At 53.5% G+C, this 23,221-nt stretch overlaps 1 protein-coding gene across 5 annotated transcripts; it reads right to left on the reverse strand.

Annotated features, from left to right (window-relative positions):
• Positions 1–7,725: 7,725 nt before the first annotated feature.
• Positions 7,726–22,935, reverse strand: ZC3H12A (zinc finger CCCH-type containing 12A). Of its 5 annotated transcripts, none has more exons than XM_008968477.4 (6): positions 18,050–22,935; positions 16,170–16,647; positions 11,676–11,815; positions 10,268–10,502; positions 9,563–9,669; positions 7,726–9,366 (listed from the first exon to the last, which is right to left on the reverse strand). In XM_008968477.4, exons 2-6 carry the CDS (start codon positions 16,610–16,612, stop codon positions 8,492–8,494), a joined length of 1,800 nt encoding a protein of 599 aa, XP_008966725.1. In that variant the 5' UTR covers positions 16,613–16,647; positions 18,050–22,935; the 3' UTR covers positions 7,726–8,491. The 5 variants fall into 5 exon arrangements, with proteins under 5 accessions (XP_008966725.1, XP_063457565.1, XP_063457571.1 ...); XM_063601495.1 differs by having other exon boundaries at positions 16,170–16,650; XM_063601501.1 differs by lacking the exon at positions 18,050–22,935 and adding an exon at positions 17,540–17,694.
• Between the last annotated feature and the right edge of the window lie 286 nt (positions 22,936–23,221).

Here is a 23,221-nt window from a genome sequence, read left to right on the forward strand (position 1 = left end):
AGAATGGCATGAACCTGGGAGGCGGAGCTTGCAGTGAGCCGAGATAGTGCCACTGCACTCCAGCCTGGGCGACAGAGCGAGACTCCATCTCAAAAAATATATATATTTTTGACTCTTACAGTTTGAGATTGCTAGAGATGGAATAGTACTGCTCTGTTGCGCCACTGCACTCCAGCAGCCTGGGCGACAGAGCGAGACTCCGTCAAAAAAAAAAAAAAAAAAAAGAATAGTACTGCTCTTAAAAAGATTATTTATGTATTTATGAAACTGCAATGGGATGCCTAGTTTCCTTCCCTCTGAGGAAAGCACACAGCAGACCTTAAAATATTTTTGACTCTCATAGTTTGACATTGCTGGAGATAGAATAGTACTGCTCTTAAAAAGATTATTTATGTATTTATGTATTTTATTTATTCATTTATTTATTTATTGACAGGATCTTGCTCTGTCACCCAGGCTGGAGTGCAGCGGCCTGATCAAAGCTCAGTGCAGCCTCGAACTTCTGGGGTCAAGCCATCTTCCTGCTTCAGCCTTCCTAGTACCTGGGACTATAGGTGCATGCCACCATTCCCAGCTAATTTAAAACATTTTTATTTTGTAATGATGGCTTCTTGCTATGTTGCCCAGGCTGGACTCAGACTCCTGGCCTCAAGCAGTCCTCCTGCCTTGGCCTCCCAAAGTGCTGGGATTATAGGTATCAAGCGATTCTCCTGCCTCAGCCTCCCCAGTAGCTGGGACTACAGGCATGCACCACCATGCCCATCTAAGTTTTGTATTTTTAGTGGAGATGGGGTTTTGCCATGATGGGCAGGCTGGTCTCGAACTCCTGACCTCAGGTAATCCACCCACCTCAGCCTCCCAAAGTGCTGGGATTACAGGCATGAGCCCTGGCACCTGGCAATGTAGAGTATTCTTGACATCTTGACCTGTGCAGTAAATAAGATAATTAAAATGAGCGATAAATAGTCTAAGCTTGAAAGTTAAAGAGCCTAAGCTTGAAACGTTCTGTGACTTAGTTTTTGCATTTATTCTGTCTTCTATGCCCCCCAACCTTACTCCAAATTAATGAGGCATTATTTTATTTATTTATTTTTTTGAAACAGAGTCTTGCTCTGTCATCCAGGCTGGAGTGCAGTGGCACAATCTTGGCTCACTGCTACCTCCGCCTCCAGGGTTCAAGCAATTATTCTGCCTCAGCCTCTCGAGTAGCTGGGACTACAGGTGCGCGCTACCACACCCAGCTAATTTTTTTTTTATTTTCAATAGAGACCGGGTTTCACCATGTTGGCCAGGCTGGTCTCGAACTCCTGACTTCGTAATCCACCTGCCTGAGCCTCCCAAAGTGCTAGGATTACAGGCGTGAGCCACCGCACCCGGCCTAATGAGGCATTATTGCTTAAAAATTCACATCAAGCTGGGCATGGTGTTGTGCACCTTTAGTCCCAGCTGCTTGGGAGGCTTAGAGGCAGCAGGATCGCTTGAAGCCAGAAGTTCAAGGCTACAGTATGCTATGATCATTTCTGTGAATGGCCACTGCACTTCAGCCTGAGTAACGTAGCAAGACGCTGTCTCCAACAGAAAATTGACATCTGAAGCCCTGACTACAGGGGGACTATACTGGTTTATGTGAAGTGTGGGGAGAGAGCAGGATTGTGCTTCTTTGTACACATTTGCTTCTCCCAGGATAGTGTCATAGTGGCTAGGAAGGTGATGTGTGTGTCAGATACAATGATAGTGAAAAGAAGGGATTGGAATTTTCATATCTGTGCCAGTCTAAATGAGCATTACCTTGTCTGAATTGTCTAAGTGGTAAGCTTCATGATTTGAAACAGTTTTCACTTTGAAAAACTGCTTCCGTGGATTAAAAGTTGTCACCACTAAAGTGGGCTGTGGTGGAGTCGATGCTGATCCTCACTTAGGGCAGTGGCCTCCAAGGGGAAGAGGGCACACAGGATGGCTGGGTGGGGGTGGGAAGAAAAGATTAGGCCTTTGATTTATATTCGTTTTGAGGCTCAGCCTTATTTAGTTTCTCACTTTGAATGTATTATATATATATACATCAATATTAGTTCATTAGTACATGTAGGTCATTAATTTATAAATAAAAGGTTGAACCACAATAAACTGCTGATAATTGTTTTTGATCTGTAAAAGTGGCAGTTATCATAGTTTAACAGCATATACATGTTGGAGTTGTATATGCTTCAAGTTTTTACTGTTTGTGTACAGAAAATAAACTTTGGAGACCCCTAGCCCCCTCCTCAGCTCCCAACCCCCACCCTGATAACATTTCTGTATCCTGGGTGTGGGGATGGGAGGACTTTAAAATATTTAATTAATTTGAATACATGTGTCTTAGTCTGTTTGAGCTGCTATAACAAAAATATTAACTAAATGGCTTATAAACAACAAACATTTCTTACAGTTCTGGAGATTAGGAAGTCCAAGATCAAGCCACCAGCAACATCCAGTATCTGGTGAAGGCGTGCTTTCTGGTTCACAGATGGTGCCTTCTAGCTGTGTCCTCACATGGTGGAAGAACAAGCTCCCTTAGGCCTCTTTTTAAAAAATTTTTTGAGACGTGATCTCACTTTGTTGCCCAGGCTAGGGTGCAGTGGTGCAATCACAGGTCACTGCAGCCTCAACTTCCCAGGCTCAAGTGACCCTCTCACCTCAGCCTCCCAATTAGCTGAGACTACAGGTATGTGCCCTCACACCTGGCTAGTTTTTTTTTAATGTTTTGTAGGCAGGGTCTTGGTATGTTGCCAAGTCTGGTTTTGAACTCGGCTCAAGTGACCCTCCTTGCCTTGGCCTCCCAAAGTGCTGGGATTCTGGATGTGAGCCATCATGCCAGGCCTCAGGGCTCTTTTATTTATTTTTATTTTTTTAGAGACAGGGTCTCACTTTGTTGCCCAGTCTGGTCTCAAACTCCTGGGCTCAAGCCATCCTTCTGCCTCAGCCTCCCAAAGTGCTGGGATTACAGGCGTGAGCCACCACATCTGACTCCTCAGGCCTCTTTTATAAGGACACTAATCCCATTTATGAGCATTCTGTCCTCATAATTTAAGCACTCCAAGGCCACTTCTCTTAATTCCATCACTTTGGGGGTTAGTATTTCAACCTATGAATTTTGGGGGGTAAACATTCAGACTGTAGCAACATGCAAATAGCATGTGCTCAAATGGCACTGAAGTATATTCAGGGTAAAGGAAGTGCTCCTGTCCCTCAGCTATCAGTTCCCTTTCCCAGAGGCAACCCCAGAGTTCCATTATGTCCTTCCTGAGGACCTTTGTACGTGTATGAGCAGTAGGCACACATGCATGTGTCTGTTCACAGAAATGGTAGCATACTGTGTATACTGTTCTCTCCTTGCTTTTTTCATCTAGCAGTCTAGCACAGAAAACATTCCATGTGTACAACTGCCTCGTTATTTTTATTGGCTACTTCATATTCCGTTGCGTGTGTATACCAAAGTTTACTTAATCAGTCCTCTGTTGATTGCATTAATATTGTTTCCCATCTTTTGCTGTTTCAGACACTGTCAGATTAAATAGCCCTAGATGCATCATTTTGCAAGTAAGAGTACTTGTAGGGTAAATTCTCAGCAGTGAGGCCAGGCATACTGGCTCATGCCTGTAATCCCAGCACTTTGGGAGACCAAGGCAGGAGGATGGTGGGAGGCCATGATGGGAGGATCGCTTGAGCCCAGGAGTTCAAGACTAGCCTGGGCAACAAAGTAAGACCCTGTTTCTACAAAAAATAAATTAGCCAGGTGTTGTGGTGTGGGAGGATCACTTAAGCCCTGGAAGTCGAGGCAGCAGTTAGCTGTGGTCATGCCACTGCACTCCAGTCTGGGTGACAGAGTGACTTTGTCTCTAAAAAAAGAAGATTCCTTGAAAAAAACAACAAACGTAAAAAAATAGCTGGGCATGTTGGCTCATGACTATAAAATCCCAGCACCTTGGGAGGCTGTGGTGGTTGGATTTGCTTTGAACCCAGGAGTTCAAGACCAGCCTGAGTAAGTTGGTGAAACCCCATCTCTACAAAAATACCAAAAAATTACCCAGGCATAGTGGCACATGCCTGTAGTGCCAGCTACTCGGGAGGCTGAGGTGGGGGAATCACCTGAGCCCGGGAAGTTGAGGCTGCAGTGAGCTGTGATTGTGCCACTGCACTCCAGCCCGGAAGACGGAGTAAGGCCCTGTCTCGAAAAAAAAAGAATGTTTATATTTTTTTCTCCTTTCCTTTTTATTCCTTCAGTTCCTGAGAGTTTTTCTTGGGATATTTGTTACCTGGAACAGTTGAAAGTTTCTAGAGCTTTAGACTTTGTAGAAGGCGTGACAGTGACCTCTGGTGTTTCTTTCCAGGGCGGAGCTGCAAATGCCATTAAGAATTCCCTGTTTTTGGCTTAGCACTTTACTTCCCATGTTATTCTCCTTAAATTATTGTTTTCAGATCCTGCTGGAAGATCTTTGTGTCTAGGCCCTTCATTTCCAGGCCAGAGCTGGTGGGCAGGCCCCTGCTCCATGAGTAGCAGTACCAGGAAGCACCGGCAGGTGGCAGGCACGGCCCCACAAGCAGCCCGCGAGCAGCCAGAATTAGAGCCTTTGCACCATTCCCAGTGACTTGACCTCCCAGCAATGTGCCCAACTTAGTGTGGGGTGGGGCGCCTGATCCTTTCCTCCCACCTCGTTTTGCTGGCATTTCTTAAATGGATGAGCAGTTGAAGATCACCAGCAGCTGCCTTGAGAGGAGCTTAACAAGGCCACACCTCAGGATGACAGCCTGGGGCCTCTTCCCCTTCAGGAACTAGCTGGAAGGATTTACATGCCATGGCCTGGGATGGCTTGGGTTTCCTTAGTTGTAGGGCCCTACTTCCTGCCTCTTTCAGCCAAATCTCCCACACCCTTCCCATGAACTGGGAGGTCCCCAGAACAGGCCCTTGCCACCCTCTACTCCACCCCCTCTGCTATGGTCCAAGAAAAAAAAAGCCAGAAGTTTGAGAAGCCCTGGGACAAAAGTGCTAGGGTCCCTGGGCTGCCTTCTTTTGGGGAAGCGTCCTCTAGGGACCAGCTGGGCCCAGGGCTGAGGCTGATTGCACCACTTCCTTCCCCGCAGCTCCTAGAGATCTGTGCCCCCCAAGTCCCACTTTCTCTGCTGCTCACTCACTCTTGTCTTGGTAGAGGCCTGCCCAGCACCTCCCTCAGGGCTAGGGTCTTTCCCTTCTGTGTACAGAAGACAAATGCTGGCTTTTCCAGGAGGCATGGGGAAGGGAGGGCTGAGAGCTTTGCTGGGGGAAGATGAGGGAAGTGGCAGCTGCGGTGAGGAGTACTGGCCCCTTCCCAGACACCACTTGTCCCCCCCTGCAGGAGACTACAACGAGGGGGGTGTGAGCAGCACTGGCGGGGAGGGGGGGATTGGAGAGCTGCTCCCCCGGACCTCTAAAGTTCTGCTCCTAGCTTAGGTCCCAGGTCTTTGGGGACTCCTGAGTTTCCCCCACTCTAGAGAAGTGGGATGGGGACTGGGCTGAGACATCCAGAGCAGGGATCTTTCATCCCATTGTGGGCTCGTTTGCTCTCTGCTAGGGAGGCTGGAGGTTTTCTGAGGACAGATTGGCCATAGTCACCCTGGCTTCACTCCAAGAGGGGTTAACCCATGTGTGCGAGACAGAACTCGCAATAAAACTCAGGGTTCGGCCCCTGCTGGTGAGAGCCCAAGGGCAAGGTTGGGGGGCCTGCGGGGGTGTGGGGGAGGGCAGGTGGGAGGCTGTCCTCTGTGAGCTCCCCAGGATCATTTCCCAATAGTGCCAGAATTTGCATACTTACTGGTTTCCTCATCAGCTTCTGGCTCCTGGAACCAGGAAAACAAGAGGAGGAAAGAGCAACTGGGGCAGCTCCCCAGAATTTGATCTTTTCCAGCATGCAGGAGTCACATTCCATCCCTGTCCCCCTCTCGGAGGGAAGCTGCCTCTGAAGAGGCAGGAAGCTGAGGCTCTGAGAGGGAAGTGGGTTGCCCAGGGCTGCATCGCTAGTGATGGGGGCTTGAATCCAGGACCCCTCCCTCTCCTCCTTTCACAGGAACTGAGTTAATCTCTCAAATCTAGAAAGAGGCAAGGACCATTGTGTCCCTTTTACAGGTGGGGAGACAGGCCCTGTGAGCAAATACCACCTACCTAAGCTGCTTGAATGGGCAGTGGAGCAGGAGGTGATGGGGAGAACTTTGGAGTTAAAGCCCAATTCGTGGGAAAGAAACACAGCTGGGGCACTGGGCCTGGTAGCCTTGGAGTCACTCTGCCTGGCAGACTGAGAAAGAGGCCTGAAGGGACATCTAAGCCTGCCTGGAAAGCACAGGATGCAAGCTCAGGCCAGCGGGGCATGGAACTGACCAGTCCTCCCTAGATCCCAGCCCCTCAGGCACCTGCCAAATGAGCTCTGCCACCCTTGCCGGTGCCTTTCAGTGAACCAGCAGGGCCAGACTCGGCCTCCAGACACGGCACAGCCAGTCAGGACCTGCTGCCCACTGCCCATCCCTCCCCACACACAGCAGAAGCAGCAAATGGCTTAGAGTTCAGCTCTGGTCAAGAAGCAAGTAAGCAAGTATGAACTCCCAAGGCTGTGGCCAGCTGGCAGCTGGGATGGGAAGAGGGGTGAGAACATTCCCTATTTTTTCCAGGCAGCCTCAAGGCTCCACTGTGGTGTGCAGAGACAGAGGGGGCTTGGCAGGTGGGGTTGCTGGGCATCTGCTGCTGACCAGGTGGGTAGGGTGGTCCTTTCAGCTGCCATGCTGGAGGGATTCCTTTTTTTTTTTTGAGACAGGGTCTCACTTTGTCACCCAGGCTGGAGCACAATGGTGCAACATGGCTCACTGCAGTCTCCACCTCCTGAGGTTCAGGTGATCCTCCTACCGTAGCCCAAGTAGCTGGGACTACAGGTACAGGTGTATGCCACCACACCCAGCCAATTTTGTATTTTTTGTAGAGAGAGGCTTTCCCTATGTTGGCCAGGCTGGTCTCGAACTCCTGAGCTCAAGCAATCCGCCCACCTTGGCCTTCCAAGTGTTGGGATTACAGGCGTGAGCCAGCATGCCTGGCCTGGAAGGATTCCTATGTGGATGTTGAAACCTAGGAGAGTTGTGAGGTGTGGGGCTGAGGGTACCTTCACCTCCCCCATCCCTGCAGGGCCCTGAGTTGCTGCAAACTAGTGTCCAGGCCCACCCCTCCTGCCCCCCTGGTTTGGGGACCAGAACCAGGACTCAAGGCCCTGCCCCAGTCTGTCCTTCCTCCGCGGGACCTTGGGCAAGTCATTCAGCATTGCCAAGTGGCTGATAATGAACTGAACAGTCTGGTATTTTAGCTTCCTGTCCCACAAAAACAAACAGAAGCCCAAGTATATTGTAAATAAGATTTCTTTTTGCAGATAAAACTGGACTCCAAATCCTTTTACACTTTTGCTGCCTAACTGCCCCCTCCAGCCCCCTGCCCGCTCGTGCGTCCATGGGCACCTCCTAACAAGGCCCAGACCAAGGCCTCGGGAAAGATGCCCCATCCCCAAGGAGCTATGCATTCCTGGTGAATGTTTGTTAGAAATCTTCCTTCCAGAGAAGGGTCAGGGAGCTGGCGTGGAGGGGCTTCCTCCTGGGGTGAAGGAGGTCGGGGTGCATACCTGCTGGCCTTTCCTCACCCAGAGGCCAGCCCAAAGCCCTGAGCATAACAAAGACAATCACCTCTTGAAAGGGCTCACAATGATTGTACTTTATTGATGTGTTACAGGAGGTAAGGACTTTCTGCTTAAAATATTTAAAATTTACATGTGCACACAAACATACACAGGTTCCCCCACCCGTGGGGAAGGGCGAGATAACTCTGAATAAAGGATGAAGGAGAAGAAGAGGGTGTAGACAGAGGGCCCTTGACCCCTACAGGGGCAGCAGGATAAGGAACAGAGTGGGGCAGAAGGTGGGTTATTAAGAAGCATCTTGCTTACTAACATGAAGCCACGTGCCCAGCGAGAGCACAGATGAGGCCTCATTGGCGTAGAGGAGGCCCTTGGAGGGCAGGCACACGGTGCCCAACTAGCCAGCCAAGGCCAACGTCCCAGGGGTAGGGCGGAAGTGGGGTGGCATGCACAGGGCACCCAGCCCAGGCCTCTGCTGCCCCCACCTCCCTCCCCACCCTCTGAGAGAAAAGACAGTTTGGGCCTCAGCCATGGACCGACGCCGTTACCGGCAGCGTCTCCTTAAACTACAGAGATACAATGTGTATCAACAAGGTGATCGCTTCTGACCCACTGAGGCAGACAGCTAGAGGTGCTGCATGGGCCAGAACCAATCCTACAGTATCTTTGGTTTGTGGGTTTCCTTCCCGACTTGAATCCTCCCTCTGTCCAGCCTCCGGGGTGGGCCTCAGGGCTGGGAATGGGCTGCTCAATGGCCCAAAGCCCAGCCTGACGGCCCTTGGAGGCTGGGGGTGCTGCCCTTGCCAGCCACAGGCAGCTTACTCACTGGGGTGCTGGGACTTGTAGGAGAGGATCTCGGCAGCCAGCTGCTGGGGGTCCAGGAGCTGTGGGAAGCGCCCCATCACAGCCTCCACCAGGTGCGGGGGAAACACACCACACAGCTTAGTATACACGCTGGCCTGCTCCTTGGCCAGGCTGCCTGCCCTGCCCCATGGGCTCCTGCCAGCCCCTGGGCTCTGCACTGGGGGCTCCTGAAGGACTGATGTGGGTGGGGGCAGTGGGTATGGTTCAGACCAGTACTCTCGAGGTGGAAAGGCAGGGGGCGCGGGTGGGTAGTCGGCAGGGACACTGAAGTGGCCAGCACCCATGGCCCGGCCAAAGGCAGAGAAGGCTGCGGTGGCTGGGAGCTCAGATCCATAGGGACTGTAGCCCGTGTAAGGGGCTCGGGGTGGGCCCGGCTCACCAGGGCCTCCTCCTCGAACCCCCCAAAGTTCCGACATCTGGCTCTCCAGGGAGCCAATGCCCGAGTCCAGGCAATCCTGGGAGACGTACGGGAGTGAGTCCAGCGTCTGCGGGAGCCAGTCTGTGGGCCCAAAGCTGCTGCCACTGCCCCCGCTAGGTGCGAGGCTCCTGCCTGATGGGGCATAGGTCTGTGTTAGACCCTCTTGGTGGGACCCTGGGGATGCCTGGGCCCCCAGCTTCTTCCCATCCAGGCTGCACTGCTCACTCTCTGTTAGCAGAGAGCTGGACTGGGATGAAGGTGAAGGCCGCCGGCCATTTTTGTCCTTGCTTGGGGCTCTGGGGGGTGAGAGGAGAGCATTGGCGCGGAGCTCATCTGCCACAGAGCGCTGGGGGCAGCTTGGCCGCTCTGGGTGGAAGAATCGGCACTTGATCCCATAGGTGCATTTCCTTCCTGGAAGAGGAATCAAGAGGGACTCTAAGCAGGGGCACTTCAGAACCAGGGATGAGAGCAGGGAAGGGGTGGCACAGGAAACGGGGTTGGGTGGTCCAATGGTGGAGGTCCCCAAGAGGAAAACAGGGCACAGGCAGACAGGTGAGAGGAAGGGCAGGAGTGAGGAGGGCCGGGGAGGGCAGGCTGGGTTCCATACCATAGGGACACGGCTGCTTCCTGTGCTCCAAAGTGAGTGGCTTCTTACGCAGGAAGTTGTCCAGGCTGGGCCCGTGCCGGCCCAGTGGGTCATCAGGGGGCATAAACCTGCAGAGGGTGCAAAGAACTCTCTGGAGGTGGGAGCCATGCAGGGACTTCTAACTGCTGAGAAGGGGCCGATGGCAAGCCTTGCTGGGAAGAATAGGAGAGTGACACCTAAAACTGGGGCCTGTCCAGGACCCCGCAAAACTGCTCTATGGGTGGGATCATACCAAGGGAGGAGAAAGGGATCCCCGGTCTAGAGGGCCACAGCCCATGGGCACCTTTAAGGGAACTCCCTCTCTGAGGTCGTCGGGGGATGGCAGCCTGCACCCACTGGGCCATGGCCTCTGCTTGAGAGATGCCATGTTGGTTCGTAGAGAGGCCACCTGGAACCATCAACCACATACATCCCCTCATAAGTGCTACGGCTCTATCTCCCAAATTAGCCACTCTCTCCACCCCACAGCCTGCCTGGTCCCGGTCTGATTTCTCCTATGTGGTGAGCTATCTGTCTCACTCTCAAAGCTGCCTGGAGCCAAGACCCGCAACCTCCCATGGCCACAGGGCCCCGCAGAGCCCAGCCCCCAGCTCCACCCTTGCCAAGGGCACCTCTGGCTTCCCCTGTGGACCCCAAGTCTGTCAGGGCCTCTGGGAGGGAACATACTTGTCATTGACGAAGGAGTACATGAGCAGCCGCTCCTCGATGAAGCGCTTCCACTCCTGCCGCTCGCCTTGGAGGTCACGGTATGTGTCGTTGGAAACCACGATCCCGTCAGACTCGTAGGCCAGCTTCACAATGAATCTGTCGTCATAGCACACCACCCGCTTGCCACCCACGCGTCGTGATGGTGTGAACACCAGGATCTTCTTCTTCTCCAGTTCCCGCAGGATGTGCTGGTCTGGGAGGTGACAGGGGTGCACAGAGGTCAGGGCCCAGCGGGACCTAGAGCCAGGCCTACAGGGCTCCCTAACCTGCTGATGGCCACACACAGGAGTGGTTAACGCCAAGGTCACCGCGGCAAGAACTAACTCTGCTGAGGCCTCTTCCATGCCCCAGCCCCTCCCTTGGCGTGGCACAGTTTGCTGCCTGAAGACCAAGAACATCTGAGCACAGGCGGCAGGGCCTGCATGGCAGAGGCTCCAAGCACAGAGCTGGCCTTGTTCCTTTTCTCCCTCTGGACATCAGGCCTGTTCAAGCCAGATGTGGTCTTGGCTTTGGCTTTCATCCAGCCTGTTCTGAGGGGTCCATGAATGAGCCGCAGCTTGCTCTGGGGTGGGAGAAGTATCTTGGCTCTGTCCCTTGCATTGCCAGGATAAGGTCGCTAAATCCCATGGTGGGAAAAGGTCAGGCCACTCACCATGCCCCACCTGGGGAGCTGCTGGGACCACAGGGACACAGAAGTGTGCAAGTGGAAAGGGCCCCTCTTCCTGGAGCCTACAGTCCCAGACAGGCTGCCCCCAGATCTCAAGACTTCTAGAGAAACTGATTCAGTTTTTACCTCCAAAGGCTGGGGGCTCTTGCAAGAACAGTGGTAACAGCTAACATACACTGAGCATCTACCATGTGCCAGGTACTCTTCTCAGCACTTACCGTGTGTTAACTTATATGACCTCACGAGGAAGACAATGCTGTCAACACCCCCTGCCGACACCGACCCCATGTTTCAGATGAGGAGCATGTGGCTCAGAGCAGGGCTAAGAGAGGTCCCTGTCCAGGCCAGGGCGCCAAGAGGGGACAGAGCCAGGATTCCAACTCTGGCTGTCTCGACTCAGAGTCCACAGGCTTAACCACTATGTGATACTGCGCTTCTGCCACTGGGGATGTTGAAAGAGCGACCTGCCCACCAGTAGGATGAGGGAGGGGCTCCAGATCTGAGGCAGAAGACTGGACAAGGTGACCTCCAATGACCACCATTCAGAGCAGGTTGCTAAGGACAGAAAAAACTGAGAAAAGAAATGCTGGTCCCTGCTTGAGTTCTAGAAGTTGTAGGTCACTCCCAGAGGGTCTCTCTTGGGGAGAACCAGGGCTGCTGGGGCAGTAAGACCATCCCACCTCCAGGGGCACCACTCACCTGTGATGGGCACGTCGGGCCGAGGCTGCTCCTTCCTCCAGGATGGCACAAACACTGTGATGTCTGTGTGGCCCCGCTCCAGAAACCAGTTCACTGCCAGCAGGATGCCCCGGCAGGAGAAGACCTCCTTGTTCCCATGGCTGGGAGGGAGAGGACAGGGTTAGCCCACACTGATGGCCAGCCTGCCACCCCCTAGGCCTGAGCAGGAGGAGGGAGGTGGTCACACCCCACCCCTGCCCTGGCTTTGGTGGTGGTAGTGAGCAGTCCCTTCCCCTTTGGAGTCACCAGCCCCTTCCCCTTTCCCCAGGGCTCAGGCCCTGGCCCTCTGCAGGTGGGGCCCAAGGCCAACGCCTCCATTCCCAGTGCCAGTTCCCACAGCTCCAGGATGGCCAGGCCCCGCTGGGACTTTCCCTGAGGCTCCATCTCCTGAAAGTGAGGAAGCGCCCAGGAAGCTGGCAGCACTGCTCCCCACGGTGGGGCAGGGCCAGGCCACTTGCAACACACCTGGGGGTGGGGGAAAGGTGCCGCGAGACTTCTGGTTCCTGCCCCACCCGGCGAGCTGCCGGGACCACAGGGACAGATGTACACATGCACACTGAGTCACCACCCCTCCCTCGCCTCTTGCAGCGTGGGTGGGGGCGGGGGAAGCACCGGCTGGGCTGACCGAGGAGAAACCAGATTGTTCCGGATTAAAGTTCAGTCCTCACATACACCTCAGGGACTGGGGCCTGAGAAAGGCAAAGGGGAAGGGGCTGGCGACTCCAGCCTTCAGCATGGGACAGAAAGCGCCGGAGTGAAGCAGGTTCCCCAGGAGCCTTTCAGTCTGAAAGTGAAAGGATACTGCTTTTCCTCCCAAGATGGCAATTCCCCCAAATGCCTCTTCACCCCAAGGCAGAAAGACCATCAGGAAGATGCTAGGGGACTCTTAGCAAGGACAGCTGAGTAAGGCATGGGCCCTGCCTTGGTCTCAGACGAGGCCGCGCCCCACCCACAGGTGGCTGCACCCAGAAGGAAGCCTGGCGGGGCTCCTGGGCTGCCGCAGCTCTCCGTTCCTCTATCGGAAAATGGGCCCAGCAGTCTGCAGCTTCCTTAAGAGGGGTCAGTCAGTGGGACAGCTTTCCTGGTGGCTTCAGGCCAAAGATGGCCCTGCAAAGTAGGGGTTCCAACTGGATTTCCTGAGGGATGGGGGACTGGGGCTTGGGGCTCCCAGGTAACACTAGGTGTCATGGAAGAGCTCCTAGGACCAGCAGCCCCATGTCTCACTGCCCCCTCAGTGAACAGCTTAGACTCTCATATTTGGCAAATAAAACAGAATAAATGTTACGCAAAAGAGGCAAGTCCAGGGCCAACCACATCCTGTGGGTGTCTTTAATGGGAGTGGGGGAGGTAAGGGGTGATAGCTGGAGCCCTAAGAGAAGCTAGGGAGGGAGGTGGGGCAGCTGGGGGCCATGGAGGCTGTTTGGGGGCAAGACTGGGGCACCAGGGTCTGAAGGTCTCTAAATTGTAGGGGAGACAAGGTCCAGCCCAGGGCAGCACTCATCCTTCCCGGTCCCCCTGCCACATCTGCCAGCCTGCTTATAATAAAAGTTCCCATTTGCTGAGAGCTGTGAACCAGGCCCTGTTATAAGTGTCTAACACTGAATCATCAGCAAGCTTGTGAGGAGGGCACTATAACATCATCAACTCCTTCCCTGTTTTTCAGATGAAAACTGTGGTCCAGAGAAGGCAGCTTAGTCACCAGGGTCACACAGCAGTTAACGGTGGAACAGCGACACAAGCCCAGGGCCTATGCTTATCACCACCCTGTACGTCAATGCTCAGGCAGGTACGAAGGCAGGCACAGACCCTGATCGCAGGGAATGAGCAGGGATTCGCAGGCACCGAGCTCCCGCTGGTGGCCAGATATATGGCTTCATTCTTACAGGGCTTGCTACCGTGAAGGAAAGGAAGGTCACCTGGCTAGTGGTAAGAGACAGTCAGAACTCGAACCCAGGTCTGGGCCACTCGGTTGCCTTCCTGTCTCTAACAGAAGATCCAGAATTTATTTGGGAGAACAAAGCTCCCAAAATTGAGTTTGAACAAAGTGTGTTATGAGAGACAGGTGGCGAATGGGAGAAACAATGCTGCTGGAAAACTCCTGCTCTTCCTTCAGAACCCTTGTGAGATGTCACTGCCTCTGAGAAGCCTTCCCTGACCTGCCACAATAGGTCAGGTCCCTGGTCTGTGTCTTCACAATGCCCAGTGATTCCCCCATCACATCACCCCCCTTCCTTGGGCCTTCTGGCCTGCCTCTCAAAACCATGGCAGCTGGGTCATCCCAGGCCTGGCTCCTTGTCTCAGGTATGCAGTGTGCGCATGTATCCGCCCACCCGCCTCCCTCCGGGCACATGATCCTAGGCTAGTATCTTGGAGCACTGGGAACTAATGGGATGCCAGGGCTCTCAGGGCAGTGCACTGCCTGTGGGCACTGAAAATCTTGGCTGGGGACAAGTCGGTTCTCAGCAGCCCTAGCACCTGAATATTCCCTCAGCAGATGGAAAAACTGATCAGTGGGCGCTATCAGAGCCCTCCTCCTGGTAGAGCACATGAGGCCTGGAGTGCCCCCCTACAGCTAGCTTTAGTCTCTTTCACTGCACTGGAGGAAGGGCTGCTGGCACAGGAAAACCAGACATCCCTGCCCCCATTCCAGTTCTCTTTGCCTGTAAGGTCAGGGTCCCCCAGCCGGGCTAAGCAGACACTGATAGGATGTGTGTGTAGAAGACTCCAGCTAGGCTGCTCCTGCCCCAGGACAGAAGGCAGGGCTGGGCCAGCCTCCCCAGGTGAAAAGATATGCCTGGGCTGGGCCTGGCGAGTGGAAAAAAATTCCCTTAGAAGGAAACAGAGGTGAATTTCCCCATGATTTGCATATGATGGGGGGGCTAGCCCGCCTGCCCCTGGGGAGGGTGGGTGGCCAGGCAGGAACCGAGTAGCAGCTGAGACAGGAAGTTTGAGGCTGGAATTCCCCTCCTGCCACTACCCCAGCTCAGAAACCCCCGAGGTGGGTGCGTGGCTCTGCTTCTCAGGAGCAGGCTCCTCTGAGCACCCCTCATCACAGCCCCTCCTCCCATGTCCCTCCTTCTTCTGGATACAAACACATACTGCACATGGCTGCTCCCAGAGCTCAGCCGCTCCTGGCCCATACCTCCAGAGGAAGGAGTCACACAGATCCAACCTAGCTCCTAGCCCAGCTACATGAGGCTGGACACTGAGAGGGACCCCCTCTAATCTCGAAGCACGGGATGTGACCTGCTGCCTCTTGGCATGGAAACTGGATTTTCTCAGCCTCCCATCCAGGCTCAGCCCAAGTCAGAGAGAGGAAGACTGGCCTGAAGGTGACAGAAGGAGGGAAGAGCACTCAGCTGCATGCCTGCTGAGCTGGGCCAGGGCCAGCTGGACAGTGAACTTGTCCCACAGGGGCCACAAATTAGGGAGGGCAGAGGCTGATGTCATGCCAGCCGTGGGCAGCCCACCTAGGAGCTCCCTCAGGGCAGCCAGAAAATCATCCCTTCTCAACCCTGTGTCTGGGGTCTCCCCGTCCATGCCAACAGGAACTTTTCCCTGTGAGCCATCCACCCAGCACTGACTCATCAGCCTGCCTTGGAGGGAACTGGGAAAAAAGTGGGGCCAGAGGGTGGAGCCTGGATTGACGGGAGAAGTCTGGGTTTCCCAAGGTCAGCAGCAGCCCTGGCTTCCCTCTCTGCCCCTACCCCCCCACCCCATTCCTGTGCTGGGGGATGGGGGTGGGAGTCACTGGGGGCTGAGTCCTGGCTCTGGCCCCGGGGAACCTCCAGAGACTGGTCCAGCCCAGGCTGCTTCACCTGAGTCAGTAGGGATCCAAGTTGCAGCTCGCCTGAGGCCAGAGCATCAGGCCACCTGCCCACAACCCATGTAAAGCTGGACCCAGCCTTGAGGTCACTCTTGGACACAGTCACTGGACCTGTTTTCGTGGGAGCCCAGGTCTGAGACAAGAAGGCCTCAGAAGCCCAGCCCCTGAAATAACAACAACAACAACTGCTACTACCACTGCCTACTACCACTACTATGGTTCCTGAACGCTTGCTCCTCTCCGGGATCCGCACACTCCCTCCTCACAACACCCACCTGAGATCAGGTTCCGAGGGGTGAGTGAGCAGCTGCCCACGGGCTGGTCCCCTTTACAGCCCTGCCTCACATTACAGGAGAGGAGTGGAGACACAGTGCTGGCCTCAGGGAGGGACCCACAGCATAAGGTAAGCTCTGCGGACAGAGGGACCTGGGCTGGAACCCTGCCTCTGTCACTTACCAGTAGCGCGACCCTAGCCTCATAAAAGGCTTTCCCTCCCTCTAGACCAGTCCCTAAGAAGGAAGTCACTTCTTCCAGCCCACCAGAGCTGCAGAGACAGTCATCCTTCCATGTGTCCTGGCCACAGGAGAGATGCGAACCTCATGTGTCCTGGCCACAGAAGTGACACTTACCTCATGGCCACGTTGCTCCCATCGATGACCACTGGTCTCAGGTCGCTGCCCTCCTTTTCCTCTTCTGGGAGTGGAGGCTCCAGGTTGGGAGCCTTAGGGGTGCCACCACCCCGCGGGACTAGAGGGAGCTGAGGGCAGGGGTCCGGTGAGGTCTGGTGCTCCCGCTCGGTGGCTGTCCCGTGTTTCACCAGCTCGCCCAGCACCGTGTTGGTGTCTGCCTGGACGCCCAGCTTCTGCAGGACGCTGTGGATCTCCGTGGATGAATAGCCCAGCTTCCGGAAGAAGTCCACCTTCATCTGCAGTTCCAGGGCCGAGGCCTCCTCAGCGGCCGGCTCTTGACCCGGCCTGGGGGTGCCCTGACGGCTGTGGCTGTCCTCAAATTCCCACAGACTCATGGTGGGGCTGGCTTCCAGGACAGGCTTCTCTCCACAGGGGCCACTCATAGCTCAGACTCCTGGAAGGCACCGCGCCACAGCTCCTACTGAACAACCAACAGGGTTAGGGACGGTGAATAGCGCTCTCTCCTAACCTCCCTCCCAAAACCACACCCAGCAGGATGAGGGATTGGTGGCACTACACACTACATCGTGTTATTAGTTCAGGTTGTCCTCTCAAAAGCTCTCCCAGCTAGGCATTCCCATTCCCATTCTATAAAGGGAGAAACTGAGGCACAGACATTAAAAACTTGCTCAAGGTCATCCAGCTGTTAGCTAGTGGCTCGAAGATCGGAACTTAGTCTGAACTAAGACTGGAACTGCCCCAGCTGTAAAGCCTCGAACCCCCACGCCAACCCAGGGGACCCAGAAGGCAGGGACAGGGCTCTCAGATGGAATCCTGGGGCTGGAAGTGCGTTGCGGGGCCCAAGGCTTCCCCACTGAGGCCATCACTTTCGCCCACCCGTCCGGCACTCAGAGCTCAGGCCCAGGCAGCGCAAGGCCCATGGCCGGACTCCCGGAGCCGGGGAGGGCAAGTTTCCGGGGTGACCCGTGGGGAGAAAAGTTGCTGGAAAACTCTGGTTGGCTGCCGGGAGCTGGTGACGCCGAGGCTGTCCCGGCCCGAGACCCGCGCTTGCTCGGCCCGCGATCCCGATCCGGAACCTGCTGCTCTTCCCCGGCTCTCCCAACTTGGGCTAAGTTGGAGGGGTCCTGAGGCCCGGCGGGCCGGGGAACAGGACCCCGACCCTCCCGTCCCCTCCCCTTTCCACCCCTCCCGTCCCCTCCCGTCCCCTCCCCACCCTTCCCGTCCCCTCCCGTCCCTTCCCGTCCCCTCCCGTCCCTTCCCGTCCCCTCCCCTCGGCTCGGCTCGGACCCCGCCGGAGCGCTCCCTGCCGCCTCCTCGCCGAGGCCCGCACCCTCCCCGCCGCGCCTCACCCCGCCATGCGCCAGCGGCGGCCGGCGGCGTCTCCATGGGGCCGAGTCCCGGGGTCAAGGCCGGCGGCGCCTTTATATGGGGCGGCGCGCGGGCAGGTGGTGGTGAGGCACTGACGCGGAAGCGGGCAAGGGGCGGGGCCGTCCCGGGAGACCGCCCCGGGGGCGGGGCTGCCTCGCCCTTTCCTGCTCCGCTCCTCGCGTCGCGGCCCCGCCCCCGCGGCCGCTGCGCGCCGGACGGGGCCCAAGCGGGGGTCAGAGCCTCAAGGCTGCGGCGGCGACGAGCTCCGAGCGGGACACTGAACGGCCCGTATGCGCAAGATAAGCACGGACTGAATCAGGTACACGCACCTGCCGGGGACGCACTGACCGAGGTGCGGACGGCGGTACCAGGACAGGTAAAGCCGCGAACCCTCGGACCTAAGAACTTGACAGGTACACCCTGCCTGATGAAGCTACGTACGGCCAGGTGCCCATCGAGTGAATCAGGTACGCGGAGGTTGGTCCACGCACCTTGGAGGCAGGTCCATGGTTATAGACAGGTACATCCAGACAGGCACTTTTCAGATGGAGTCAGGCCCCCTCAAGACACACTGTGCTTAAAGCCGTCACACAGAGGTTGGCCACTCCCGGGGCCAGGTACACTTTTCCTGAAATCTGTACTTTACTAGGACCAAAAGGCAGGTTCAGTCAGCAGATGCACAATGACCGAGGCAGAAAACCAGGCAAAAGAGGGTCATTTACCCCAATCACTACATGAATACTGTCCACACAAGAATACTGTCACCCACACCGCAGAACTCACTGAGCGCCCCCACTGGAGGAGCACCCTTGCTCCATGAAGATGCTTTTAGTTTCCCAGGTCAGACCTGATCCCTCGCATGAGCTTACACTCACGGGCTTACAGACAGAGGTTATGCTGATGTTACCCTTGAGAAATTCTGCAAAGGCTAAACTGCCCCAGCTGGAAAGACTCGAACCAGGATGGAGAGCTCCTATTCTAGTGCTCCTATTGTTTGCCATTTTGTGAACCACGAGTGACTGAGGGCAGAGGGGAGCCTGGCTTCCTATGTGTGTGTGTGTGTGTGCGTGCGTGTGTGTGAGTGAGAGAGAGAGAGAAAACACAGAGCCCACACGCTGGAGGACAGAGCCGCATGCCACCAGTGCTTACTATGTGCCAGTCCTTTGTTACATTCTCTCTACCTCATCATAGGCATGTATCCTATAAGTGCTAGTGTTATAATAAATACTTGTTTATTGTAAAAGACACCATAGACACAACTGTACATGTACAGCTTAAAGAATAATAGTAATAATAAAAAAGCCATGTATCCATCACCTAATTTAAAAAATAGACCAGTGCCAGTACCTTGAGGCCCTCTGGGTGCCCCCATCACAGCCTCCTGCCCACATCCTGAAGAACTAGTTTCCTGAACTTTAATTGTGCTAGTCATTCTCTTGCTTTTTCTTGTAGTTTTACCACCTCTGTATGCATCCCTAAGTGGGATATTGTATAGTTTTGCTATTTTTTACTTTGTGTAAACGGAGTCATTCCATAATTATGTGACTTCCTTTTTCATACAGCATTATATTTTTAAAAATCCATTTTGATTGCCTGCATACCTGTAATTTATTTTACTACTGAATAGTGTCCCATTTTATGAATATACCACTGGTTACTTATTCATTCACCTGCTGTTGGACGTTGTTTCTAGGATTTTTTTTCTATTACAAAGACTGTGCTTTGGATATTCTTGTATGTATCTTAATGAAATTGTACAGTGGAGGAAATGGATGTTCAGAGATTCAGAAAGGTGAAGTCACCTGCTCAGGCTCTGGGGGCTGGTGGAGCTGGAACTCATGTAGCTCTCTCCAAGGCAGTCCATCTCCCCATCCACACCTGCTTGTTCGGGAGGCCACCAAAGACCCCAGCGAGGCAGGCGTGTACGTCTCTATCTGGACCCTGAGGCTGTTCCTCTGGGCTTGCTTGCTCCTACCTAGCGGTGTTCCTGCTTTGTTGCCTGGTCATCTTTGAAGACCCCAAAGTGTCCCCTTCTCTGCTCCCCAGGCACAGCAGCTCCAAGGGCTTGGCAACCCAAGGAGAGAGGAAACACAAGGCCCCCTGCTGCATGCCAGCTCACATCCCATGCTGGGCACCTCACATGCTTGCTGTCACTCCAGCTGAGTGCGGTGCCGGCGGCACCCCTAACCTCACAACAGTCCCTTTTACAGATGAGAAGAGCTCAGTTATGTTAAGCATTTATTCGCTATAGCAACTACCTTTAAGATAGTAAAAACATTAAGTGATGTGTCCAGGTTAATAATGATAATGACAATACTAATCAATCACAGAGATAATGCCTCCCATTTATAGAGTGCTCACTGGGTGGCAGGCACCAGCTAGCGCCTTGCAGACACTTTTGGGCCTCTGCTCTGCCTCTTCCTTGGCTTGGAGTGTCCTTCCCTCTCTCCCACCCAGCTGCTTCCTAGCCAGTTCCATTCATCTTTTGGATGATGTCACCTCCTCTGTGAGGCCAGCCAAGACTCCTTTGATGCTGGTTGTACCCTCCTAAGTGTCCCCACAACACCCTGCCTATGTCCCAACGTGTTAGATTGTCTTTGCCAGCCTGAGACCTCCTCTGGAGCTGCAACAAGACCAGACTCTGCTCCTGCTCCCAGACCCTCTGCTGCCCAGCCCTGTGCCAGTAGGAGCCAGCAGGACTAGGCGATGAGTCATGCTGCTCCCTGCCGTCCCAGAGAGAGCCACAGTCTCGCTGTCTTCCGGCTCATGCTACTTCCCAAGAAGCCGACTCTCTTCTACAGAACCCACGGCTTCTTCGGGGAACCCCTGCTCCGTTTACAGCTGGATTTTGCAAACTTTGGCCCTAATCCCCAGGAGTTCTCTGAAGCCGAGCCCACACAAACCCCTCTGCCTCTCGTATGCCTGTCTTGGCAGCTGGGCTGGCTAATTTCCTTCTTGGAGCCTGCCTGGCCTCCCACCATCTATCTGCCTGTGCCCAGCCAGCGTAGGTGGGGTCTGCAAAGCTTGTGGACTGGTCACTGCCTGAGGGTGGTGGGGGGTTGGGAGATGAGGTTGGAGAGGGAAAGTTCCCAGGAATGACCTTGGCTTTCAGTTGCTTCACTGGGCAGCTCAGCCTGGGGAGGACCCGGGAACTGGGCTACCTCTGTAGAAAGGCTGGGCAGGCTGCCCTCAAGCCTTAACGGAGTGGCTGCTGAGGTGATGTTTAAATTCAACAAGGCCTCCTAGAAGTGAAGAAAGGACCAGATCCCTCCCATGTTTGAGACTCCTGGTATATTTCTTTTTATTTTTTATTTTCGAGATGGAGTCTGGCTCTGTCGCCCAGGCTGGAGTGCAGTGGCGTGATCTCAGCTCACTGCAAGCTCCGCCTCCCAGGTTCATGCCATTCTCCTGCCTCAGCCTCCCGAGTAGCTGGGACTACCAGTAGCTGGGACTACAGGCGCCTGCCAACACACCTGGATAATTTTTTTGTATTTTTAGTAGAAACGGGGTTTCACCGTGTTAGCCAGGATGGTCTCGATCTCTTGACCTCGTGATCCGCCCGCCTTGGCCTCCCAAAGTGCTGGGATTACAGGCATGAGCCACTGCTCCCGGCCAGACTCCTGGTATATTTCAAAAAGACATGTCACAGCAGGGCTACAAAAATCAATGTATGTTTTAAACGGTAACTGAACAAATTAACTCTTTTTTTTAAATCATGCATTCAAATGCGGTGCAATATATTTGGACTATTGACAAGATAATTGGAGAACTTGTATTAAAAATACATTATTTCCTTGGAGAGATGGCTGATTTTAGGGCTGGGACAGGGAAAGGATGAGCCGGGAGTGTGCTGTGGTGCCAGGGAGTTAGGAAGCGCTCAAAACACAAAAGGATGGGAGTGCGTCAAAGGGATCCAGGAGCCAGAAGAGCTCCCTATGGCCAAAGCTGGAGCAACTGAGCAAGGGAATAAATAATAGGATAATATTGAATTATAACCTAAAGTATAAAATAAATATTTATACTGATATAAATAATTTTTTTGTTTTTAGAGCCAGGGTCTTGCTCTGTCGCCCAGGCTTGAGTGCAGTGCCGTGATCATAGCTCACTGTAACCTTGAACTCCTGGGCTTAAACGATCCTCCTGCTTCAGCCTCCTGAGTAGCTAGGACTACAGTTGTGCACCACCACGCCTGGCAAATTAAAAAAATTTTTTTTGTAGAGATGGGGATCTCGCTATGTTGCCCAAGCTGGTCTTGAACTCCTGGCCGGAAACAGTCCTCCACCTTGGTCCCCCAAAGTGCTGGGATTACATGCATGAGCCACCATACCCAGCCCTGATATAAATAAATTGTTGAATCAATAACCTACTGGGGGAGAAGAGGCAAGTCTTCCTTACAGAAGAATTTCCAATAATGAATGAAGATTCTTTCTCCTCTAGGAGGTGGAGCTTAATTATTCCTTTCCCTTCCCTTTCCTGTACACTGGACTCAGGACTTGCTTCTAAATAATAGAGTAGGGAAAGAGAAGAATAGTAACTATACAATGGAGAAACCTGCAGACACCACTTTAACCAAGGGCTCAAGGTTAACATCACCAGTGATAAGTCTAGTGGCTATCATGTAGCTAACCCTGCCCCCTCCACACCATGCTATATGACCAGAAGGATACTTCACCTCTGTCATATTCTTTCTAAAACTCCATAACCCTGGAGAAAAAGGTCAGACAAACCCAAATTAAAGGTCATTCTGCAAAATACCTGACTAGGACTCCTCAAAACTGTCAAGGTTGTAAGAAGCACAGAAATAATTAAAGCATTGTGAAAAAGAAAAAATCAAAAGCATAGAAAGACAGCAACAGCCACGGACCAGAGGACACCGGACATGCTGCCTAGATGCAGGATGCCACTCTAGGTCATGTCGTGGAGCAGAGAGAGCAGGAACAGAGAGGCTGGTGAAATCCAAATAAGGTCTGCAGTTATGTTACTAATGATGGACCAATGTGGGATTTTTGAGTTTTGAGAAATGTACCAGGGTGGTGTAAGATAACATTAGGGGAAACTGAAACTGGAGGTCGGGTATTCTGGAACTGTCTGTACTATCTTTGCAACTCTTCTGTAAACCTAAAGTTAATTCCAAAATTCAGAAGTTAGGCTGAGGCAGTCACATCACCTGAGGTCAGGAGACCAGCCTGACCAACACGGTGAAACCCCGTCTCTACTAAAAATACACAAATTAGCCGGGCATGGTAGTGGACACCTGTAATCCCAACTACTTGGGAGGCTGAGGCAGGAGAATCACTTGAACCGGGGAGGCAGGGATTGTAGTGAGCTGAGATCGCACCACTGCACTCCAGCCTGGGCAACAGAGCGAGATTCCGTCTCAAGCAAAAAACAAACAAACAAAAAAACAAACAAACAAACCCCAAAAACCCCAAATTCAGAAGTTTATTTGGTAACTATATATGTGTGTGTGTGTGTGTGTATATATATATATATATATATATATATATATATATATTTAGTTACCAGGAGAAATGTACCAGGGTGGTGTAAGATAACGTTAGGGGAAACTGAAACTGGAGGTCAGGTATTCGGGAACTCTCTGTACTATCTTCGCAACTCTTCTGCAAACCTAAAGTTAATTCCAAAATTCAGAAGATATATAT

Source organism: Pan paniscus, chromosome 1, assembly GCF_029289425.2.
Source record: "Pan paniscus chromosome 1, NHGRI_mPanPan1-v2.0_pri, whole genome shotgun sequence".
Classification (NCBI taxonomy): domain Eukaryota; kingdom Metazoa; phylum Chordata; class Mammalia; order Primates; family Hominidae; genus Pan; species Pan paniscus.

Bases quoted from the DNA above. Each gene is read 5' to 3' on its own strand.
- ZC3H12A (XM_008968477.4), bottom strand. From the start codon at position 16,612: ATGAGTGGCCCCTGTGGAGAGAAGCCTGTCCTGGAAGCCAGCCCCACC. The intron at 10,503-11,675 runs GTGAGTGGTGCC...GTCACCTCCCAG, and splicing joins GCCCGACGTGCCCATCACAG to ACCAGCACATCCTGCGGGAA. The intron at 9,367-9,562 runs GTATGGAACCCA...TTCCTCTTCCAG, and splicing joins GAAGCAGCCGTGTCCCTATG to GAAGGAAATGCACCTATGGG.